Source organism: Zootoca vivipara, chromosome 1, assembly GCF_963506605.1.
Source record: "Zootoca vivipara chromosome 1, rZooViv1.1, whole genome shotgun sequence".
NCBI lineage: Eukaryota > Metazoa > Chordata > Lepidosauria > Squamata > Lacertidae > Zootoca > Zootoca vivipara.
Window position 1 is genome coordinate 99,472,813 of NC_083276.1, and position 22,558 is coordinate 99,495,370.

General features: G+C 40.7%; 1 protein-coding gene across 2 annotated transcripts in view; it reads left to right on the forward strand.

The window, feature by feature from the left end:
* ARHGAP15 (Rho GTPase activating protein 15) overlaps positions 1-22,558 on the forward strand; it is a 375,586-nt gene that overhangs the window by 43,420 nt on the left and 309,608 nt on the right. For both annotated transcript variants that reach the window (XM_035130906.2, XM_035130887.2), the window contains exons 5-6: positions 4,549-4,636; positions 12,838-12,927. In XM_035130906.2, coding sequence (XP_034986797.2) covers positions 4,549-4,636; positions 12,838-12,927 — 178 coding nt within the window. The remainder of the gene's footprint in view (positions 1-4,548; positions 4,637-12,837; positions 12,928-22,558) is intronic.

Below are 22,558 nucleotides of genomic sequence, written 5' to 3' on the forward strand. Positions count from 1 at the left end.
CTCCACCATTTCATTTCTTTTATTGCATGTATTTTACCTTGCCCTTTCTACAAGTAAAGCTTAGGGTGGGAATTTGTCCTTGCATGCCGAGGTACCAAGATATCCCCCCAATAACTCACACATCACACGAGAATTAAGTTTGAGGTTTTTGGCATTAATTTTAGCCACAACTTTATTTAAATACAACTGAATGTGAGTGGTTGCTTAGGCATTGGTTCTTGCCATCTGTCCCCCACCTGGGACAGATCTGACTCCCACTAGCCTAGTAGGGGAGCCAGTAGGTGAGGACCCTCTGGGAGAGATCGCGGCTCATGCGAGGTCCTGGCCCCTAATGGGGATAAACGGACAAACATGTAGAGCCCCAGGATTCCTTTAACGGAATACCCCTAAAGGCAGCAGCAACCATGTGGGGCAGGCCCAGCCAAAATCCGTACCCCTCCACCAATTAATTTGAAACAATGCCTAACCGCCAACCTTACAAGTTGTGACTTATTGCAGCGTAGTAGGCAAAACCCACCTGGCGCAAGCCCATCAGCCAAGTGGCAAAATTCCTACCATGCCCCTGATCCAAAACAGGCAACCCCATGACAGGCGCAGCAAGGTTAAGCGAGAACACCTAAAATAAGAGGAGGGCAGGCGGGAGATTCGATGCAAGTGGCAAAAGTGGGAAGAAAGCTGCTTGCTCAACCTATTTAAATGCAGAAGCTGTCAATCAAACATTTGCTACATGCTAAATTCCCCAGCAACAGCTCAACCCACCAATCAACCATGTGGCCATCCAAACTGACCCGCCTCTCCAACCCAGGGATTTCTTGTTAACCCTTCCGCAACCCATGTTCTACTTTAAGGGTAGAACCTGCTTTCTCCTTTTATCCTTCCAAGAGCCTCAGGGGATAAGTCCCTTATCAAGGGATAAGGAAGGGGAGTCACTCAGTGTTATTTGTGTGGCTGAGAGGAGCTTGGACCTAGTCAAGCAACTCAACCCACATGAATCTTAATTCAAGACTTCATCCTAACCTATTCCAAGAATCTTTAGGGCAGCCAGATGAAAGAGAGGGAGCACACCTGATGAAATTCTCATTTTCACACAACTATTAAAGGTCTATGAGCCCTTTTCCTCATTTGGATCTGGCCCCTCTGTGAAAAAGTGAAGCATGTCTGCAAAATTCAATATTACCTAAATCTGCTTATGCTATTTTTGAGAATGCTTTTGCCATTTATACAAAATAAAAGATGTGTGGAATCTATTAGTAACTGTTCATGCCCAGTACAGGAAAACAATGCCTGGTCTTCCTGCTCCTGTGGTTAAACATTTGGGGGGGGCAGAAACAGAGGTGTCATAATTTTTGCTATAAACCTAAAATTACCTACTTAAACTTAATTCCCTGCTTCTTTAAGAACACATAGCAATCAATGCAAACTGTGTTGGTCTTATAGTGTGCTGCCATCAGGTGTCCATTTGCCAGAATGCAAATACAGTGGTCACAAGGAGAAAGCTGTAAAAGTTGCTTTTAGTTTACAAAAGTTTGCTTTTAGTTTACAAAAAGCTGCTTGAAGTTTGACATTATGTTTTATGCAGCTGTGTAGTTCATATTTATCTTTTTGCATGAAAACAGTTTACAGGTGTTTTATATCTGACAGTTGTAGGGCTCTCTCTCTCTCTCTCTCTCTCTCTCTCTCTCTCTCTCTCTCTCTCTCTCTCTCTCTCTCTCACACACACACACACATCATTTTGATGTAGCATTATTTTGTCTCCTTTTAATCTGTTGCTAAACTGTCACTTTGGGGCCACCAGACAAACCTCAACATGGTGTTATTCTTTAAAATGCATTTAATCAATTTTGTTAGGTTAACTTTTATTTAAAAAAAAACCCTTTACTCGCAATCCAAAGATCAAAAGCTGCAGTCACACAATCTGTCCAGCTGTATATTAACTTTTGCTGAACTAATTTTTTCTAAGACAGGGAAAAAACCCTGACTCTATATGGAATTTTATGTATATTTCGCAATGCTAAAGACATGTATTTCTACATAAATGTTAGCAATACTAGAGTATGCTGTCCTTTCCATGTGATAGTTCCATTTTTTCTTTTTAACCCAGGGCGAGGGAAATTTTTCTCCTCTGGATGTTATTTTACTACAACTATCATCATTTGATACCCCTGGCCATGCTGGCTGGGGCTGATGGAAGTTGGAGTCTAACAACATTTGGAAGGTCACAAGCTACCCTCTGCCTTAGAATCCCTCTTTTTCTTAACAAAGATGAACCTCAAAGGTGGTGCTACTGATGATACAGTTCACCTTAGCCTAGGGTACAATGCACTTCTGGGATCCCAATCCACCAAATGAATACCAGTGTGCCACAGTCCATTCTTTAGGTAGGTATAGAAGTTCAGGCTAATGTAATCCTGACATTTATTACAGTGGAACCTCTGTTTACGAACCCAATCCGTTCCACGGAGGCATTTGTAAACGGAGGCATTCGCTCCCCAAAGGCACGCTTTTGCGCGTGCGCGAGGCACCGATAGAGCGCTTCTGCACACACACACACGCTGCGCAGATTGCTTCTGCGCATGCGTGAGCTGCGCCGAAGCGATCTGCGCATCCGACGCCGCGGAACCCGGATGTAAACACTTCCGGGTCTGCGGCGTTCATAAACGGAGGCGTTCATAAACAGAGGTACAGTAGTTGTAAACTGAGGTTCCACTGCACTTTAAGATATTACTGAACTGGACTACAGAAACCCACTGCAGTAATACATCAACTGGATCATAAACGCATCTAATTTCTGGTTCCTGTCTCTGCCTTCCCACTTTGCAAAGTGGCTTCTGCAGGATAGGATCTACATATTTAGCATGCATTAATCTTATTTAAATTATGGACCAGAAGTAAAATATCTGGACTGGCAGTACCGACTGTCCCAACTTCCTCAGACTGTAGCTGGATATTTCTATTCTGCTTTTCAGTTTAAAGAAACAAACTTACAAAATGACAACAAACCGTCATGGGCCTTGCTCCAGCAAAACATGAACCTTTGCATGGACTTCAGTGAAAGTGTTCTACTTATTATGCCAACTTGAGACATGAGAGAGACTACAACTGTAAATCCCTTTACTTGGAAGTAAATTCAATTTAATTATTTCCACTTGTAGTCAATGGCAATATTCAAGCAATAGCAGTCCATCTGCTGGCGGCAGAACTGCAGAGCCACCCTCCTGACACCAGGGCTGCTGCTGCTTACCTGGATGGGGTTGGGCTGCAGTGGTCGCCCTCAAGAGGCCAGTCTGGTGCTCCTGCCAGTACACCTGTGGTCCTCACCTTGCCACCTCCCAGCCCAGCAACCCCACCATATGCACCACTACTGAAGCCAAGGCAGACTTAAATACGTTCGAGCCAATTGATTTCAGTGGTTTATGTCCACTTAATTTTGTGCTGCATTGTGGCAAATCTTTGTAGGCAACAAGTTGCAAACGATGCAACATTGTAATCTTTGAAGTCCATTATAATTGCCTTCAAAGGGTGAATTAAAGCACTTGAGCTCCAACATGGCTCACACAAGTCTGCAGGTTGAATTTGATGGTAATTTCAAACAGGGCATCTTTCCCCATGAAATATGAGGTGATACAGCTGCAAGAGACTACTACTGTCCCAAATAAGTTACTGAACATCTGAATCAGACCTTACTACAGTATAAAGAGTTTAAGACTGAGGTAACAGCTTTAGCAGAATTTCACTCATTCACAGAGGCAAACTTGGTTTGCCAACAAAAGAAGACTCAGCAAGGAAAACTCGCTGAATGTATTATATGCATGGGATTTTTAAAAACACATCAGATGTTTATATATATTCTTAAATGCTGTATCTCATTAAAAAAGGCAAAGCATTAAGTAGTCCTATAGAACTAGTTTCTTCAGCTCTTTTGATAGCTCATTAGCCTCTTTCCTTTATTCTTCTACTCTGTTTCATCCTCCTTTCCTACTACTTGCTCTGCTGTGAACTGGTCTTGCAGAAGAGCAACCTAGAAAGCATAGTTGTCATAATCAGACTACTGAAGCAGACTTGTAAACATAACCAAGGATAGAGCTGCAGCTAATTGGACACAGCATCTGAGCTACCAAACTTCATTGGGCTAAACCCATGCAGTTGCAATTCTGTCAATATTAGAAGAGATGTACTGAATACTGTTTTGAATTTGGATAGTGTTCTTAAGTGCACGCCTGACTGTCCAGTTTGGAAAAATCAAATAAACTTTATTCTAGCAGAGGACGGTTACAGTACATGCAAATAGTTTGGAACCCTGGGCTCAGTAGTACTGCTTGTGTTGGGGCTGAGCTGCAGCGGTTCACCAATCTAGTGGTCCTACTGTTGCAATCATTATCCCCAACCCACACCACTGGCCTGCCTTGCTCCAGCCCTCTCTAGGACAGCAGTAGTAATGCAGACCTGATGCATCACATGTGCTTGGCCTACCAAAGTGAATCTGTACGAAGTAATCTGTGTTTGCTTAACTGATCCTTTTTCAATAAAACTGTTGTTATTTCTTCAAAGGAAAAACTGGACGACTTCTTGGCTTGTTCTCACTGGTCAGAAAATAGAATTTTACAAGGAATCCAAGCAGGCGGCCGTGGCCAATCTGGTAAGCAGCTCACTTTCTTACGCCTTTTTCTTTTTCAGAAATGTTTTTGAACATAAAGTTTGGCATCATAAAAGAGCACAGAACTATTAAGCCTTCGACTTCTAAGATCTGCTGTAAGAAAATGACTCAATAAACTTTTAATCAGATGAGAGAGGAGGCGAAATAGAACTCAGAATATCTTTTATTAAGAGGTGCTTTTTGAAAATAATTGCAAAGTGAGACGGATGGTGAGTGGCTCTCCAGTAATGTGGAGGTAACACTTTAAATTAAGGTGCCAGTTATAAATGCTTTATTCTTATTTATGAAATGATCTCTAAATGCAACTACTTCCTCAAATAATGTATTATAAAGTATGTTATAAAATGCATTAGCAATAAATGCTTAACAGATGAGGCGATGAGAATCTGTTACAAAGGATATTATAAGACGTAAATTGTATTAAACCCTGTGTATGCATCTTTAATACATGAATTTAAGTTGCTATTGAGCTTGCTGTAAAGTGACTTGCATATCATAAATAATAATAAAGTAGTTATAAATGGCACCTTAATAGAGGGTGTTACCAAAGAGCAAAACACTGTAAGTTAGCAAAGTGATTTTTATCTTCATATAAATGTGACATATTCTACATCTGGCTAACATTTCCTGAATATTCCTTATGACTCTATCTCATAAAGTTAATGCACCTCAAAGTAGAATTCAGTATACTTTTGGGGAGGAAAAGTTCCTCGAGGGGAGACCTTCAATTGTAGCCTTCAGATATGTGACAGATATGTTCTACAAATAATCGCGGCATGTTTCCCTTCAGTGCTAGCTGCTGCTGAGATTGAGCCTCCTCTATTCTGGACTCCGGAAAAACAGAGAAATCCATAAATTAGTGACACTATAGACTGAACAGGGACAGGTTTGACAGAGCCCTATTGTGATGGCTTCCCAAGGCTTGATCAAACCTGCCATGCCGTATTGGTTTGATGGGTGACCAAAAAGGTGCACTATATGACAGGAGTCAGAAACAATAAATAAATTTAGATATGTTAGGTGATATGGAGCCCCCTGCTTGTTTGCTTGCTTTTTATTAGTTTGACCATTGGTACTGTGAGCCATAGGGAAGCTTCTCCTTCTCCTTCAATGGTTCATTATGGGAATGAAGGAGAAAACGTGTTGTATATCTCTTGCTGATAACATGATAGGCTTTTATGCTGCAGTGATAACATAGTATGTTTCCATTTTCAAACAAAATGTGTATTAAGTGAAAATGGATTGGAACCTGAAGTTATACTGTCACACGTTTGTTCATAAGACTCACATTATATTCTTAAATAGCACTTGCCATATTAATTATGAATTTGCAGTTCCAGTACTCAGAATTCAAGATTGCTACTTGGATCCTAAAATCCTTGGATTATTTAGATTGCACAGCAATCTAAATTATCACAATTTGTGATCATCAAGCTGATAACACAGGCCACAGAAGTCCTGCATTATGGCATTCCAGTTGCTTAATTGTGCTCATTTTGCAGTCCAAAACTGGGCTGCGTAGTTTATCTATTTTGGTGTTTTGAGTGCCAAAGTATGGCTGGAGGGGCAAAATGATCCTCAAAAGTCTTCTCTTATTTCTGCGTGGTTTTCCCCTGATTGGCAACTACTTTGGTCCTGATGGAGTTGTTTTCAGATTGGAGACGTCTTCAGGAGATGGTGGAGAAAATTGCTTTGTTTAGAGGAAGCAGTTTAAATCCAAGTGGGGAAATGTTCCATTCAAAGAAAGTGATTTGAATCTGAACTGGTTCCTCCAAACAGAGTAACCCCCCCCCTTTGCATAGATCTGTAGTAGTTCCAACCACCTGTCACAGTTGACCTACATGAGTTGGGGGAATGAGGGATTTGGCCTGTTGGCCAAATCCAATTCCGCACCCTGATTTAAACTACCTCTAGTGGATACTCCAGTGGCTGTCTTATCATCAGCAGCCACAGAGAAACAAAAGGGGCAAGGAACTTAAGGACAGATTGAGTTAGCCCCCAGGAACCCGAATCTGTGGCCCATACAGGCATTCTTTAGTAACTCAATCTTTGCAAAAGCTAACTGCTAAGGAGTAGACGAACTGCTGGTGGCTCTTAGGACCAACCCTTCAATTAGTATCTTCCAGAAGACTGCTAGGACTGGCTGCTAATGCTGTGGTGGAATGCACACTAGTGATGCCAATGGAAGGTGGACCCAGGGTCTCAAATAGCAAGCTTATCATTTCAAGAAGTAAGCTTTTCAGACAGTCTGATTTCATTCCTTGGTGAAAATAAAAGAAAGCCACAGCACATCATTCCTTTCAGAACAACAAATCAAGGGAATCTACCAGTCTCAGGTCTAAGTAACAATGTTCCAAGTCAACAAAGTCTTCATCTAGATCCTCCAGAGGAGCATCTTCATCCCCAAAAGGCAACTAGCCCCACCCCAGCAACTGATGCCGAAGTGATCAACTTCCTCAGTCATGTTGAAAACCTTTTTAAGGCTTCACAATGAAGTTGTTGTCCACCACCATGAATGCATGGGTCAGAAAGGCAGGTTCGAAAAAGTTTGTCAAGAGGCCAAGGAACAGGTTTAGGGCTTAACCAAAATCCAGATGTAGAAGGAAACATGGATTGAGGCTGCAAACCTTCCTTTCCAATAGCACCTCCTTGTGGTAAAGTAAAGGTAAAGGGACCCCTGACCATTAGGTCCAGTCGTGACCGAATCTTGGGTTGCGCGCTCATCTCGCATTATTGGCCGAGGGAGCCGGCGTATAGCTTCCAGGTCATGTGGCCAGAATGACAAAGCCGCGAGAGGAGTCAAAGATTGTACTGCATCTGGAAGAAGGATTGATGGGGACGGAGCGATAAGGGAAGTGAGGTTTTATTTTTTCTTCATATATGTTGCCTCGTACCTTCCCGGACGCGATGTCCTGGCTTGTTTGGAGTGAAAGAGAAGCAAAAGACTGTGTGAGTTGAACTTTATAACTGTTGTTACTGAGCATATTTTTTAAAGATGTGGAGTTGCCGATGAGAAAAGCCCCCCCCTAGTCGGACGGAAGGAGTTCTGGACGCGTTCGGAGGATTTATGAGCTGTGACGCACTTTAAATTGGAGCAGCGACCTGAAGCTAAGTTCAGCTATAGGGCAAGGAGATCCATTAATTTACCAAGAGTTTATGGTTTGATGTTTGGGTCTCCTGCCTGGAAAAGCTGTAAATTCTATAAAGATCGTAAATCTTCATGGCTATGAGAGAAAACGAAAGTGATTTGAGCTTTTTAAGATGGCGCTGCTTCGAGCTGCTTCGACGCAACAGGGAGCTCCACTAAGAAGATTTATGGGGAGGCTGGACTGATTAACTCACACAGGAGAAAGAACATCTGTGAAACTTTGTTTGATATTTATCTCAGCAGCTGGGAAACAATCGGATGAAAGTGGAAAACATCTATGTGACTGTAAGGGGAAGATCTGGATTATTATGAACTTGGAGGACGATTTGAACTTTAGAAAAAAGACGGCAGTGGACGGTTGCGAGGAATTCCCAATTTCTTGAAGCATGGGAACCCAAATAAAAAATTCTTTAGATGATTTGGCATAACATTCGGTTTGATTGATATATATATGTGTATAATTTGAAATATTGAATGTGATATAATTGGTTTTAATTGGAAAATTAATAAAAATATTTTTTTTTAAAAAAAAAGAATGACAAAGCCGCTTCTGGCAAACCAGAGCAGCACATGGAAACGCCGTTTACCTTCCCACTGTAGCGGTTCCTATTTATCTACTTACATTTTGACGTGATTTCGAACTGCTAGGTTGGCAGGAGCTGGGACCAAGCAATGGGAGCTCACCCCGTCACAGGGATTCGTACCACCGACCTTCTGATCAGCAAGCCCTAGGCTCAGTGGTTTAACCACAGCGCCACCTGGGTCCTTGTGGTACAGCCCGTTAAATCTGGTAATTTTGGTATTTGGAGAAGTGGCTTCTTATGTACCACAAGCAGCCGCAAATGGAACATAAACTTGGGAAAGGGCCAGTCAATGCACAAATGTGCTTGGGCATGCAAATAGGCCAGTTGGGCTATTATTATTATTATTATTATTATTATTATTATTATTATTATTATTATTATATTTTCTAAGGGAATAGAAATGAAGGCACTGTTCAATCAATAGATAATAAAAAATGGTCAGATCATAGGATCCAGCCTTTGCCACAAAACAATGAACTCATTATATTATTTCATCAATGTCTAAATTATCCCATTGCTAAAGTACAGCTGCTCAGAACTCCCCCCCCCTTCATGCCTAACAATCTGAAAAAAAGTTCTTTACCAGAAGGAGTCTATGGAGGCAAGCTTATTTGTTTCTGATGCAGCTAATGTGATGTTTGCAGCAAACCATTCATCCTACTGTAATTTTTGATAGAAGCAAAGGAAGCAAATGTACACATGTGATTTCATTAAAAATTATTTGTTTACTGATTTTACTTTCAAGTATTGTTTACTTTAGAGAACGGAAGAATTCAACCATTAATTAAATAATGTAATATTTATTCATTGTGGTATGAATTTAATAACACAGCAATCTTTTTTGGGGGCAGGAAAATTATGTGATTTATAACAAAGATGGATATGTTCTTAAACCATGAATGTATTAATTCATTAATTCCTGATTATTAAGTACTGGGTATAAATTGATCGTTGCTTTTAAAAATGAAACAAAATATTTCAGTGCAACAGTTCCATTTCAACAATATAGAGGGAGAAATAAAAGTACATTCCAATAGACCTTCATACCCATTCATATATGCAGTTACATTTGGAAACGGCAAGAAACAAAACTGGACTGAGTTAATCATTACCCATTTTTAAATAACAATGTCCTTATATATTTCGGAAGATATCCAAGTATCCAAGATAAAGCAACACATAGACCAAGGTTGCTTCCAAATGGAGCCATAGTATTACAAACTGGTCATTAAATCAATTATTAAATTGAAACTCCGTAATCTGGCTGAAGTGTGTTGTCTGTCAGAACCTCATGAGTACATTAGGACTATCTAGAGTCATTTAAGCCCTGGCTTGTGATACCATTTGCACTGCCAGGTCCTAGCAGCTTGCTCTTTGAGGTTTCTTTATCATGCAGGGAACCTACCTAAGTATAAAAGGCTCCCTGCTGGAGAAGTTAAGCCCCAATATGTGTGTGAGTGAGAGATATGGACATGCAAGAGGAGGCAGGTCCAATGGACTCATCCCTATTCTCCCCTTGTACAATTATAATCAAGGGTGGGGAGAGAGAAGAACTACATTTGACATTGCACGGGTGTGCAACTCTACTAAACATCATAGGTGTATAAAATAAAGTGCATTGTAGACCAGTCAGTGCCTCTGAAATGTGTATTGCAGACACATTGAATTTTGCCTTCCTTTCAATTGTGTATTCTTCTGTTTTTTCATCAATTGCTCTTGACTATGGTATGAAAATACTCTACTACTGTGTATCCTTCAGATTCAGTTGTCAGCAACATTCTATAAGGGAAATGTCTTTTTAAACACATTTCCGTTTTGACATAAAATTCTAGTCCACTATACAGTATACATTTCTCTCCCGCCAGATAGTTTATTCAGAACAGAGGGTATCTAACCTCAGGTTATTAGCCCTTCTGCACACTAATTTAACTGAGTGAAGATGCCTTCCAAATCCATATGCATGGAGAATAAGATTTCATTGTAACAGGCACTTGTAGCAATTTACAGGCACAGTCCCTTCCAATGGCTTTGATGTAACATAATTGGTCTGACTGAAGAACCCAAAGCAAGGGCATTCGAGTGTTGGAGGGAGTCCTCATGATAGCTTTTACTCACACTACTGGAGGAAGTGTGCAGGATTCCTATGAATTTCATAAAGCAGAGGAAAGACAAAAATGTTTTAAATGCGTCGGTTGTGTGTGTTCTTTTCAATACTGGATACTGACAAATTAACCCCCCCCCCCCCCGCCCAGGTGTCTCTCTTTAGTTTATACATTCAAGATAACATTCTGGTGATGCTCTGGGGCAGGTGAGGGTGCTTTACTTTGTCCATTCAGGTGATAATACTAAAGAAAGGACAGTGAGAAGGATTCATAAGAGACACAAAGACATTCTGGATTTTTGGTCGGTTCAAGGAGCTGGGTAACAGGTGGAGTCATATATGTTAATTGTTGCAGTTGTGTGGGAAGCCTCAATCATCAATGATAGCAGGAAGGATGCAGAACTGTCAGTTACAATATAAAACGGCAACATCTCATTTTTCAAAGGGTGCTTTGCACATCTGAGCTGCTTCTGCATGCAGTTTCCTTAGTCAACTTACACAGAGCTTGATCTGTCTTTCCCAGACCTTCCTGGAGATGATAGGGACTGAAATGGAGACCTTCTACATGCAAAACATGAGCTCTGCTACCGAGCTATAGCCCTTCCTCAATGCGAATTTCTGTTCACACAACTAAATTGAAGTGATTGCTTGTGGGCTAAGCAGCACTGGACTTAATTTAGCTTCTGGTGGAACCATGTGATGGTTTCACCATGGAACAATTGGTCCCCACCCCCCCAATGAAAAAAGAGTTTGCCACCACTTCAAGTGGATAGGCTTCCTTCAGCAACCTCTGAAGGCATTCTACTCTAATTTGGGACTCAATGCCATACTGGAAAAGTGCTGCACCGCAATGTAGTGTATTTCTCAGAGACATCCTTGCAGGGCGGGGATGACTGTTACAAATATTTCCACCCCACAAAATACACTGACCTTGGAAAGGGGGTAGAGAATTTCAGCCCAGCCTTACTTAATGGTTGTTTAATAATCATTTGATCAAAGGAGAGAGCATTTCCTTATGCATTCCAGCAAAGTTGACAGATTTCAAAGGAGATCCAAAGTTTATCCTTCTGTTGTTACAACTGTGATCCACCTACCTCATTGTGGTAACTAATGTGCTGTCCATTAACTTTAAAATACCAATTATTTTTTTTCTGTGTTATCGGTGTAAAGAAAGATTTGAAATAACCAGATTAGAGTTGTTCAATTGAAAATAGATTTTTAATTTCATGTAATACTAAGGCATCTGAAAAGCAACGACAACAAAATTCCTAGGAGCCCTGTAACTTCCTTTCTTTTTGTTCTAAAAAAGCATGATCCTTAATGTTTTTAATTAAGGGTCTCTGAAGAAACTCAGAACAAAGGACTTATACAGAGGGGGGAAAGACAAAACTTTCAAACAGCAAACAGCAGTACATAAATATGATTTTATATAAATAATATTATTTACATATGTGTCAAAATTCTATCTTCCAGGTTGTGCCTTTCTGATGCTTGGTTGCTATGCTGGTTGGAGGGGAAATGGCCTCTTTTTGTTCACCTCGGCTGGACAGCAGTTCCCTCAAAAGGGTTGGCACTCAGGAACTGAAACTTACAGCCCTTTCTAACATAAAAACAAACAACAAACCATCAGCAAAGAAGGAACTCATAGTGCTAGGGAAATCAATAGCTCATTTTAAAGCACTACTAACCTGTTCCTAAGTGTTCAGGGCCTTACAGAAAGGCATTGTCTAAATGGTTCTGAGGTAATAAACTACAGCGGTGCCTCGCTAGACGAATGCCCTGTAAGATGAATTTTTCACTTAACGAAGATATTTTTCGAGCGGAGGTTGCCTCGCTAGACGAATTCGTTTTGTGAAAAATTCGTCTAGCGAATCGCGGTTTCCCATAGGAATGCATTGAAATTCAATTAATGCGTTCCTATGGGCAAATAAATAAATAAATAAAAATAAATGCATTACTATGGGATTCGCTAGACGAATTTTTCGTTATAAGAATTGACCCGTGGAACGAATGAAATTCATCTAGCGAGGCACCACTGTAATAGCCCATAATAGTGGCTGTTCCTTACCTCAACTGTCCCACTGAGTAGGCACAGCCTGGCACACCACCACTAAGCTTTTAGAAACAAACTGCATAGATAATTGAATTCTTAAGGTAGCAGCATTCATTTTTTCTAGTAGTCTCTTCCTCAGGAAGTGGAAGTGTTTCTAATCCTGATATTAGGAGTAGGCTCATACTGTATATGGAAATTTGTACTGGGGTATTCGGATGATAGCAGTTTCCCTAGCCAGTCTTTTCTGATTTTATCTGATAAAGTTTGCTATAACTGATTCTCATTTTTTGCCAACAGAAAGCAGGGTATAAACCTGAATGGGTGGACTTGTGTGGAGCTCACATCGAATGGACTAAAGACAAGTCTAGCAAAAAGAATGTTTTCCAGGTAGGAGATGGTTTATTATTGCCCTATCATTATTTGGCAATTTCATCATTAAAAACAAAGCAAAAAACTAAATGAACCAGAGTTCCTTTCCATGCATAGTATAGAGTGTGCCATGGCAATGCTTGTACCTCGTTAAGGCAATTGGAACATATAGCATTTTATTCACTCTTTCCTGTCCCGTCCCCCCCCCCCGGCCTAAAGTGTCTTGATGATTGAATCGGCTAAAACCCTTGAGAACCTGTTGATTTGCTGATTAATGTGCCATGTTCAATTTGTTTTTAAAAGTTGGTAGGTAATTTGTTTTGGGTTTAAGACTGGGATCCTTGACCTAGTGAACTCCTGTAAACAGAACTTTCACACGCTGCTTACATAAGCTATATTCCCAACTGAGTGGAATTTGCCTGTTTATTTTTATTATTTCTTAGGGCTTTAATGACAGGTTCATTCCAGAGCAAAGACAGCACAGGGATGGGGAGGTAAAAAAGCAACAACTCTGCAACTCTTAGAGCCAGCTCAATAGGCTATGCATTTCTTCAAAAGTCAGATAATTTTAATAAATGTAAAGAAAGTTTTATAGTGATGCTTATAGGCTGGTGCTAAAGAAGTTGGGCTATATTCAACATAGTGCGAAGCAAGATGTTCTACCAGCACAATGTGCAATGAAACATTCTCCTTTTCTCTCATACCCATCTGTTTTTGGAGATGGCGCAATGTGTGGGTGGATGGAGAGTAAATCCTATTGGGCTATCACAACTATTTAGTTGATTACTCTCCATTGATCACAAAGGTACTGCCTTATGCGTAACAGTGATGTAGATTTCAGCCTTACAGCATCATCCTATGCACAGGAGATTGCTGCCTCAGTTGTCAGGGCCAGCTTCAAGGGGCTGCTCCCATGAGGGTGAACCCACTTAGAATTCCTTGACGCCTTCTCATATACTTCCCTCATAATTTGGCTAGATTTGTATGTAAGCACCTGCTAAAAAAACAACTAGCTTGCAAGCATTGGGTGTCGCTCCTAGCCGACTAGATGCTGTGCTGAGTGGTCGGCTGGGCTAAGTAGATGGCCATGCCCCACCCCTAATAATAATAATAATAATAATAATAATAATAATAATAATAATATTTAAACCCCGCCCATCTGGCTGGGTTTCCCCAGCCACTCTGGGTGGCTCCCAACCAAATATTAAAAACACAATACAGCATTAAACATTAAAAACTTCCCTAAACAGGGCTGCCTTCAGATGTCTTTGAAAAGTAAGATAGTTGCTTATTGCCTTCACATCTGAAGGGAGGGCGTTCCACAGCACTACCGAGAAGGCCCTCGGCGCTGGACCTCAGTGTCTGGGCTGAACAGTGTCCCAGGGCTGCCATGGATTGGTTCATTTGAAGGATGAGTTTGGCGGGAACTCGTGAGCCTCCGTGGCAGCAGGGAAACAATCTAAAATGGCACTGCACACCCGGGGGAGACAGGAGGCACTGTGTTGGGCTGAAACCGCCGCTTGCCGGCAAGATGGTAAGCAGCCATTCTGTACCAGGTTTCCTACTGGTAGAAGCAAATGGGATGCAAGCCCCTTCATGGGATGTCAGGCATTGCTTTGTTGTTGTTGTTGTTGTTGTTGTTGTTGTTGTTGTTGTGTCATTATTCAATGCCATTGTGGTCCTCTGCCACACCTTGAAGTATTTATCAAGACCTATTGTATTGTGAATGCTTAATTTTCTTGACAAAGGAGAACATGAAAGCAGAAAGTTATTTGAAGCAGTTTCACAGGATCCTACGAGCACACGGTGCAATTTGCAGCTGGGTATCATCTCCGTCTCCCTGGCAAACTGACACATTACACTAGGTCTTCATCAGAAGAGTTGTGAATAAAAGAAGATTTATGTTCAAATCACATGCTTTAAACATTTCCGCTAAGTGCTAGTTTGCTCTTTGGTGTTGAGCCTGAAATTTAAAGCAGTAGGGATTAAAAGGATTACAACATAATCTTAAATAATCCTAAGTGTCATTTACAGAGAGATGGTTGTAATAACTAAATAAAACCATGTTAAGGGATGGCAGTGTTGTCAGTCAGCAACTGAAACTGTGTCTCCAATTGCCCTATCGTCCTTTCTCCTTTATCAACTCCAATTTTACGTTGGATAGGTACAGCTTGATGGGAGCTGCTGCTGAAGAAAGTAGTGACACAACGGAGTGTTTTGCAGTCAGTGCTAATATGGTTACCGAAGCATTAGTAACTAGATTAGTTTTCTAAAAATCACCTCAAGGTTCAGTGTTTCATGCTTGTGGCACAACTTTCTTCTGAAACAGCTTAGCTTTTCCTCCTATTTAAGTCTTGCTGTTTGTTTCCTGCAACGTAAAAGTCAATCAGCATATTCTGAATTTAGCATTCTAATAGGACGGTGGGGGAGAAAAGTGCTGAATATGTTTCACCTTGGCATCAATTCACTTGAAGACTATCCAAGTGGACTGGGGGATGTTGCTTACAAACAGGGCTAACACAAGATTTCAGGGGTCCTTGGTACAGTGACACCAATGCCCGCTGCCATCCCATCAACTAGAGCAGGGCCTATTAGTAGTCTTAGCCCTAAAGGTACTGTAGGTCTATACAATCCCTATGTTCCAGATAGTGCATGTTATAGATGTATTGGGCAGGATAGTATCGCCTTCCTAGCACAGAACTAATTTTAGAAGCTCAGTCAGGAGGATGGTGAGTGCCAGGTTGCAAGTGCAGTGCCAGTAGGGGGCTTTCTGAGCCTCTGGGATCTTCAGCCTATGCCTGACCTGGTTGGCCTTTGGTATCATCATGTCTGCTTACAAGTTTCTGCTACACTAAACATTTCTTTAGAACCAACAGTGTGCTTTGCAGTGTACAGAACAATGATACAAGGCATTCCTTACCCAAGGACGATACCTTATATACAATCTTTTGCCTGAGAATTAGTAGCATAAATTCTGTTTATGATATATGCTGGATTGGATCCAAAAGACAGGGTTGGATCAAGAGGTGCCATTCCATTCACAGGTCTAACCCAATATACTAGGATACATAGTTGTATGTGAATGATAGGTGGTGTTGACGAGTTGTGTTGGTGACCATTGGAGTAATTCCCTATTTTATTTATTAATCCATTCAGGACATTTTGTTTCACTTGAGAAGATACTAGGTTATATTCCATGTATAGATTGTTTTGAAGGTTAGCTTTTCTGAACCTTTTCCAGCAGTGATTGGCTGGTCAGAACCACACATAGTAGTCCAGATGCTTCATAGAAACATAGGAAACTGCCTTATATACTGTCACAGAGCATATAGATAGTAAGTGAGCCAGTCTTGCACCTGTTAGCTGACTCTATTATGCTATATATCAGAACAAAGGATTATTGATTTGGACAAGTTCACTACAGCACAGTTTAAAAGCTTCTGCTTAAAAGAGAAGTCTTGAACAAAATCTTAGGAAAACCTGTCTGTCGGTTAAAGAGGAATACCAGGGTCATTGGCCATCTTGAAACACTTGCATGAAGTTTATGTACGATTTACTACTATTTATTATGGCAAAGTGGAATACTAGAGTGAAAAGTATACAAGACCAGGGACTGTTATGCAGTTCTGTTACCTAGATGTCGAATTGTATTCCCATTAAGAGAGAAGGAAGCAATTTCAAGACTAGTTTCAAGAGAGAGGATGAAATCTGTATGGAATGTGCTGCAACGGCCGAGGCTTGGAATTTAAGGCACATTTATTAAGCTGACTATATAACAACGTAAAAACCCTTGGGGCAGCGGAATCCATTGCCTGAGTAGGTTCTTCCACATGGTTTGGAGGGATAGCAATATTGCTTTTTGGAGGTGAGAGGGAATGTATTTAGAATAGAATGCATGGTATATTAGCAAAGAGATATGCCCCAGAGAATATCCAACTGATCAGTCAATTGAATGTTCTCTAATGACACATGAACTGCTTTAAAGTGGCTGAGTATTGCATCTTTATGTGCAGCCCAGCTGATATCAAGCAACAGAAGCTGAGAGCTTTAGTAGAAAAGTTATTTTAAATTTTGCATTATAACCATTTCCCATCAGTTATTGCAGTGGAGAAAGGATGAGTCCATTGCCTCTTTCTAGGTGGATTATAAGGCCCAAGAGGACTCAAACCATGGAATCTGACAGCAGGGCCCAAGCACCTTGCCTTACCCTTTATGCTACTGGGACAATTCTCAGGCGAAGGGAGCTTATTTGTCTGATCTTAGTTGCTCTGTAGCACCAGTTAGATTGGGGCACCGGTGCTCATTAGCCCAGGCAGACCAGATGATCTCAAAGCATAGCATCCTTATAAAGATTACAATTGGTTCTTGCTGAATCAGAAAAAGTGGTAGCAGGTATGAATCCTAATACCAAACAATGAAGTGGTGCATAAAATGAGTGTTGTCCATTTCCTGTGGGATTAGAAAGCCCGAGATGATTCCAATGTCAGTTACTCTAACTAGAGATTTCTGAAAAATGCTTCTGAATCACAGCACGTTATGTAGCAGGGAATATAATTTGCATTGATCTTACTATCTGGATCAGCCTAATCACATGGAATGCTACCTACATCAGTGCCAATTGCTACCAGGGGCATGGAGTGTTGTAATGGACATTCCAAGGCGAGCTGAATATTGCTTGGGGTCAGCAATTAGTTATTCATACACATAAGTTTCTGGGTGCTGAAATGAGCCGCCATGCACAGGTTTATTGCTTGCTTTCTCTTAGAACCATGCACCATTTCTATTATCTCTAGGTAGGAAACTGCCTCAACCACTTCTGCCCATTTAACCAGTTTTAAGTTGCAAATGGGAAATGGCCAGAAACAAAGTTTCTCATGAATTTCCCCAGATGTTAGTGGACATGTTACTGGCCTTGCCTAAGACACATTTTCATGTGCTTTGCACCTGAAAAAGAGGACATTTGGGTCCAAAATGCTTTTGACTTATTTAGTACATGTAAAAGCTAATGAATCCGTTCATGCCATCTGCCTGTCCATCAGGGTGACGCAAATAGAAAACTATCTGACAGCTTTAGTTAGGGTAGGATAAAAGGCAGACAAACGGCTGAAGCAATTCATCAGTTTTGAGAAATATATGGTAATTGGGCTGGGGAATATTTTTTAAAAAAACATAGCAAAGGCAAATGATGTTTACTGTGCTTAAGAACCTTATCCCATCTGTGGTTGGTGGCAGTGACATTTTCCAGAACTTTTCAAAACTTTCCCCAGTGACAGGGAACACAGCAGCAGAACACACTTAGAACCAGTGCTGGTCCAAGACATTTTGGTGCCTGAGGCGAACCACAAAATGGTACCCCCTCCCCACCAGGGAAGAAGGGGTGAGTGAAGATCTACGTCAGGAACAAGGGGGAAGGAAATATATACATTGGGATCTGCTGCTCCCATGGATCCTGTCGCCTGAGGCGGTCACCTCACCTTGTCTCATGGGTGGGCCAGCCCTGCTTAAAACCTTGATTTGCATGCACAATAATAGTAGAATATAAAAGTAAAATATCTAAGTCACGTTTTCATGACAGGATTAACATTCCTCATTGAAAAAAGCAGAAAGAGCGATTATGGAATAAGACATTGAGATGTGTCTGGGAAACAATTATTTCTTCTACACATGAAGGACAGACTGGGCATCACTTTTGGAGATCCTCACCGTTTCTTTTGACCCACTCTGTAAACACAGTTCACAGCTGAGCTCAGAGGAAAACATTTTCATTTCAAATCTGCCTACGGCACAAACTCAGTGATTTTTAATTACACACACACACACACACACACACACCAGCTAATTGTGGGTGCCAGGTAGTAGATTACCTCATTTTATAAGTAACTAGATGATTTGAAAAGAATACCAAGACAAAAAGTCAGTGTTTACTTATAGGCTCACTTCAATCCCGCAGCCTGACAAAAAGCAAGGTTACTTCCAGATGGTCAGCCTTGAACCAACCAGCCCTGTGGACTTCTTGAAGGAGAGCGTTCCACAAAGAGGATGCCACAGCTCAAAAGACCCTACTCCAGCGATAGGGAACTTCTGGCACTCCAGAAGTTATTTGATGACAGATTCCATCATCCCTGGTAATTGTTTGTTCCAGCTGAGGCTTATGCTGTTTGGATACCAACAACATCTGCAGAACCACAGGTTTCACATCCCTGTCCTATTCTCATTGTAAAAATTGATATAAACTATAGAAAAACACCCCTTTCATCCGCTGGTGCTAGACATATATAAATCTAGGGTATGTGGGTGGGTGTGGGTGTGTAGATATATTTACAAACTTGAAGGTACCTAGTTGTGTGCAAGTGTGTTTGTGTGAGAATTTGCATGTAAGAAATTATGTGACTTGTCTTTTTCTTTGACAGCTACAATGCAGCTTTAATAGCTGCAGATGTTATTTGTCCATCAGGAAGTAAAATATTTCTTTTGAGCTTGAGGCATTTCTGTGTTACTAAAATTAAGCCTAACAATGTTTAATGTACATATGAAGTAGTAATTCTGTCAGGGCAGAAGCACAGAAGAGCAGCAAGGCCCAAGCAACTAAATGGGTCGCAGGATAAAAATCAACATTTTATTCCCTTCCATAGTATAAAAGAAAGATGGCAGGTACCCAGTCATGTCACTTTAAGAATCTAGCGTCTCCTATTTTTCTTAAAAAAAGACACAAACGAACAAACCACACCACATTCCTCACATTCGAAAAGTAATTATTAATTTGCAATTTTAATGTATAATGAAGTTGAATGGCACTATCATCCTGCATTATTCATAAAACACATTGCTGCCATCTGGCGGTCAGTAGCCATGTCATCACTTATTTTCCCTGGCAGTTTAGTTTTGCAGCTTTGAGGTTATGATCTGTAGGAAACAGGCTTTGGAAGCGAAAACAAGATTCTTAAAGTTTTAAATGCTGTTAAGATTGAGGTGCCAAACTATGTGATATTTTCCAAGGAAGGGGCTTCTCTAGTGATATTTTAGTGTAACTATAAAAATAAAATAGTACATATAGCAGACATGCACAGCTTGTAACCCACCAAGACAGAACAGCCCAACAGCCTTGCATTACACACAGTCTCACCTTAGGCAGCTAGTCCTATGCAGGCGACAGGAGGCTCATCAAGTCCCTGATAAGGCAACTGTGTGTGGCTGTACTCAGCTTGGTGGGTCACAGCTTGCACAAGACGCACACTCTTGATATTTGATTAAAGTACACAGATGTTGGATTGAATAAACACAACCTAAATTTCTGAACATTTGAAAACAGCATGCGCAGTCAAGACTTATAAAAATGGCTCTTTATTCTACAATCCTTTGTCATCCAAGAGGGATTAAATCCTTCACGGAGTTGGTGCTATTTTTATTATCAAAAGGAATTTTTACAGGTGCAACAAACATTAGTCATTTGCAGCTGGAGTTTGAAGCTGTTTTTGAAATGTATAAGGGAATAAGCAGCTGCCAACTTGCCCTGTTTGAAATAGTTAGTAACATTAACACCTTCTCAAGCTGGTTGTTTAATGAGGTAATGTCTGATTTAATAGAGAGAGTGACTATTGTTGAGGTTTTGTAAAGTGGTGTAGTAGTTGTTATATTTTAGAATAACCTGCGGCTATGGAAAGTGAAATAAATATCAAATGCAGCTTCAGATGTAATTAGTAAAACTTATTTTAGTGGCAATGCAGTTTGGGTTACAAAAACAGTACTGTCCTGCATGTCGTAGCATTAAAACTCTGTTGTCTGATCCAACTATTCTTTGCAGCCTCTTTAACCTGCAAGGGCTTCTCTGTTTACCGTTAAGGGTGAAGGCAGTGTTGAGTGGCCAATGTATGGAGGTGCTCCATCCAGTGGAGGGAAAAGGGGTCCATTCACACAAGGCCTCCATGAATTTCTGGATCAGTCTTATAAGTCAAACTGCAGATTAAATGGGTCTCTTGGCTTGTCTGACTAGTGTGACGTGCAAACAATCACTTCCTTCTGTTTATAAATGGTGTTACGTTTACTTAGATGTACACTTTATACAGTTCTGCAGGCCAACTGATCACTAATCTATTTTCCACATATAAAATTGAGGCTGATAGATAGCAACCCACACACAGGAAATTTGCTTGCAAAATTCAAGTTAACAAAGCTTTGAATTAACTTAGAGCTTCTGTGTTTAAAGCGTTAATATTCACATGTTTACAGTTCAACATGTGAAAAGGCTAGGATTGTGGCCTGTAGCATTCTTGCTCGTGAGTCAGCCCTGTTGAGAATGTAGGGCAACTTGCCTCATATGAATCACATAATGCAGAGTGTCCAAAATGTCTAAATACAAATTGCAGTGTACCAGATATTTTTTACTTTTACTTTTAAACATTCTCGAAATTACATTTAAAATATCAATTCAAACAAGAGTTTTTGAAGTAAACAAATCTGATAGAATCTCCACCCCTGATGAATTGTCTATTTTAATTTTAAAGAGAAACAAGAGGAACTTGAAAGGGTGACATGTTGGTTGGATGTGCTATGGGAAGAAGCTGTGGGCATTCCAATAAGCCATACCACTAAGTGACAACACTTAAGCAGAAATGCCCTTTAAGAAGAGGTGTTGTTTTATAACTGTATGCCAGTTCCATAGAGCTGAGGGAATCATATACATATTTGCACTTTCACATACCAAAACATGGCACAATTCCTTAATTTATCAGTCATGCAAATCAAAGAGCAAAACAAAATGAATTCTACAGGAACTCACTCATAGATAATCAAATCTGACTTGTTTACATGCTTGGTTCTGGCATTTTGCTGTTCAACCACTACATATCCTGGGAGGGAGGGGGGGGGACTTGGCTAAGCCACTTTACTCAATTTTTCTGTTTCTCTTTAGCGAGTGAGGCAGATATTTTAGTGTTGGCTGCTTGAAGAGAGCGTTGGCTGTCCTCTTTTAGAAAGGCAGCACCTCATGCTTGTGCAGAAATGCTTGCCAGATTGTGGAAAGCATTCATAGTTTTCTACTGTGAGTGGGGTCTTTTTACACAGGAAAAAATCATGCTGAGGAAAAAACATTCCTGTGAAATTCACATTTCCTTAAAGCTTCAGAGAAATGTGGTGATTATAACAAGCTCTGGACAGGTTGTATCCTACAGATGCTTCAGAAAACAGGTGTATATGTTAAAGCCCCAGGTTCCTGCCCACCTAGGGTGGTCCATGATGGCAGTGTTTCTGATGTGATAATGGGTGCCATTAGGATAAGTAACTCAAGAAGTTGTAGCTAGAACCTGCTTGCTGCAAAAGAATATCTCTTGGGATACCTTTACATAATAGGCTTTCTCTATTGCCTAGAGCAGGCATCCCCAAACTTCGGCCCTCCAGATGTTTTGGACTACAATTCCCATCTTCCCCAACCACTGGTCCTGTTAGCTAGGGATCATGGGAGTTGTAGGCCAAAACATCTGGAGGGCCGCAGTTTGGGGATGCCTGGCCTAGCGTAATAGCTACTGAGTTCTAGAGCACTGCCAAAGTGATACAGCTTACATTTATCTAGTATTTAATTCATTTTATGCCGTCTTATACTAAGAATCAGTTAGTTACCTGTTTTTCTCACTCACCAGAGAGAGAATCCACTAAA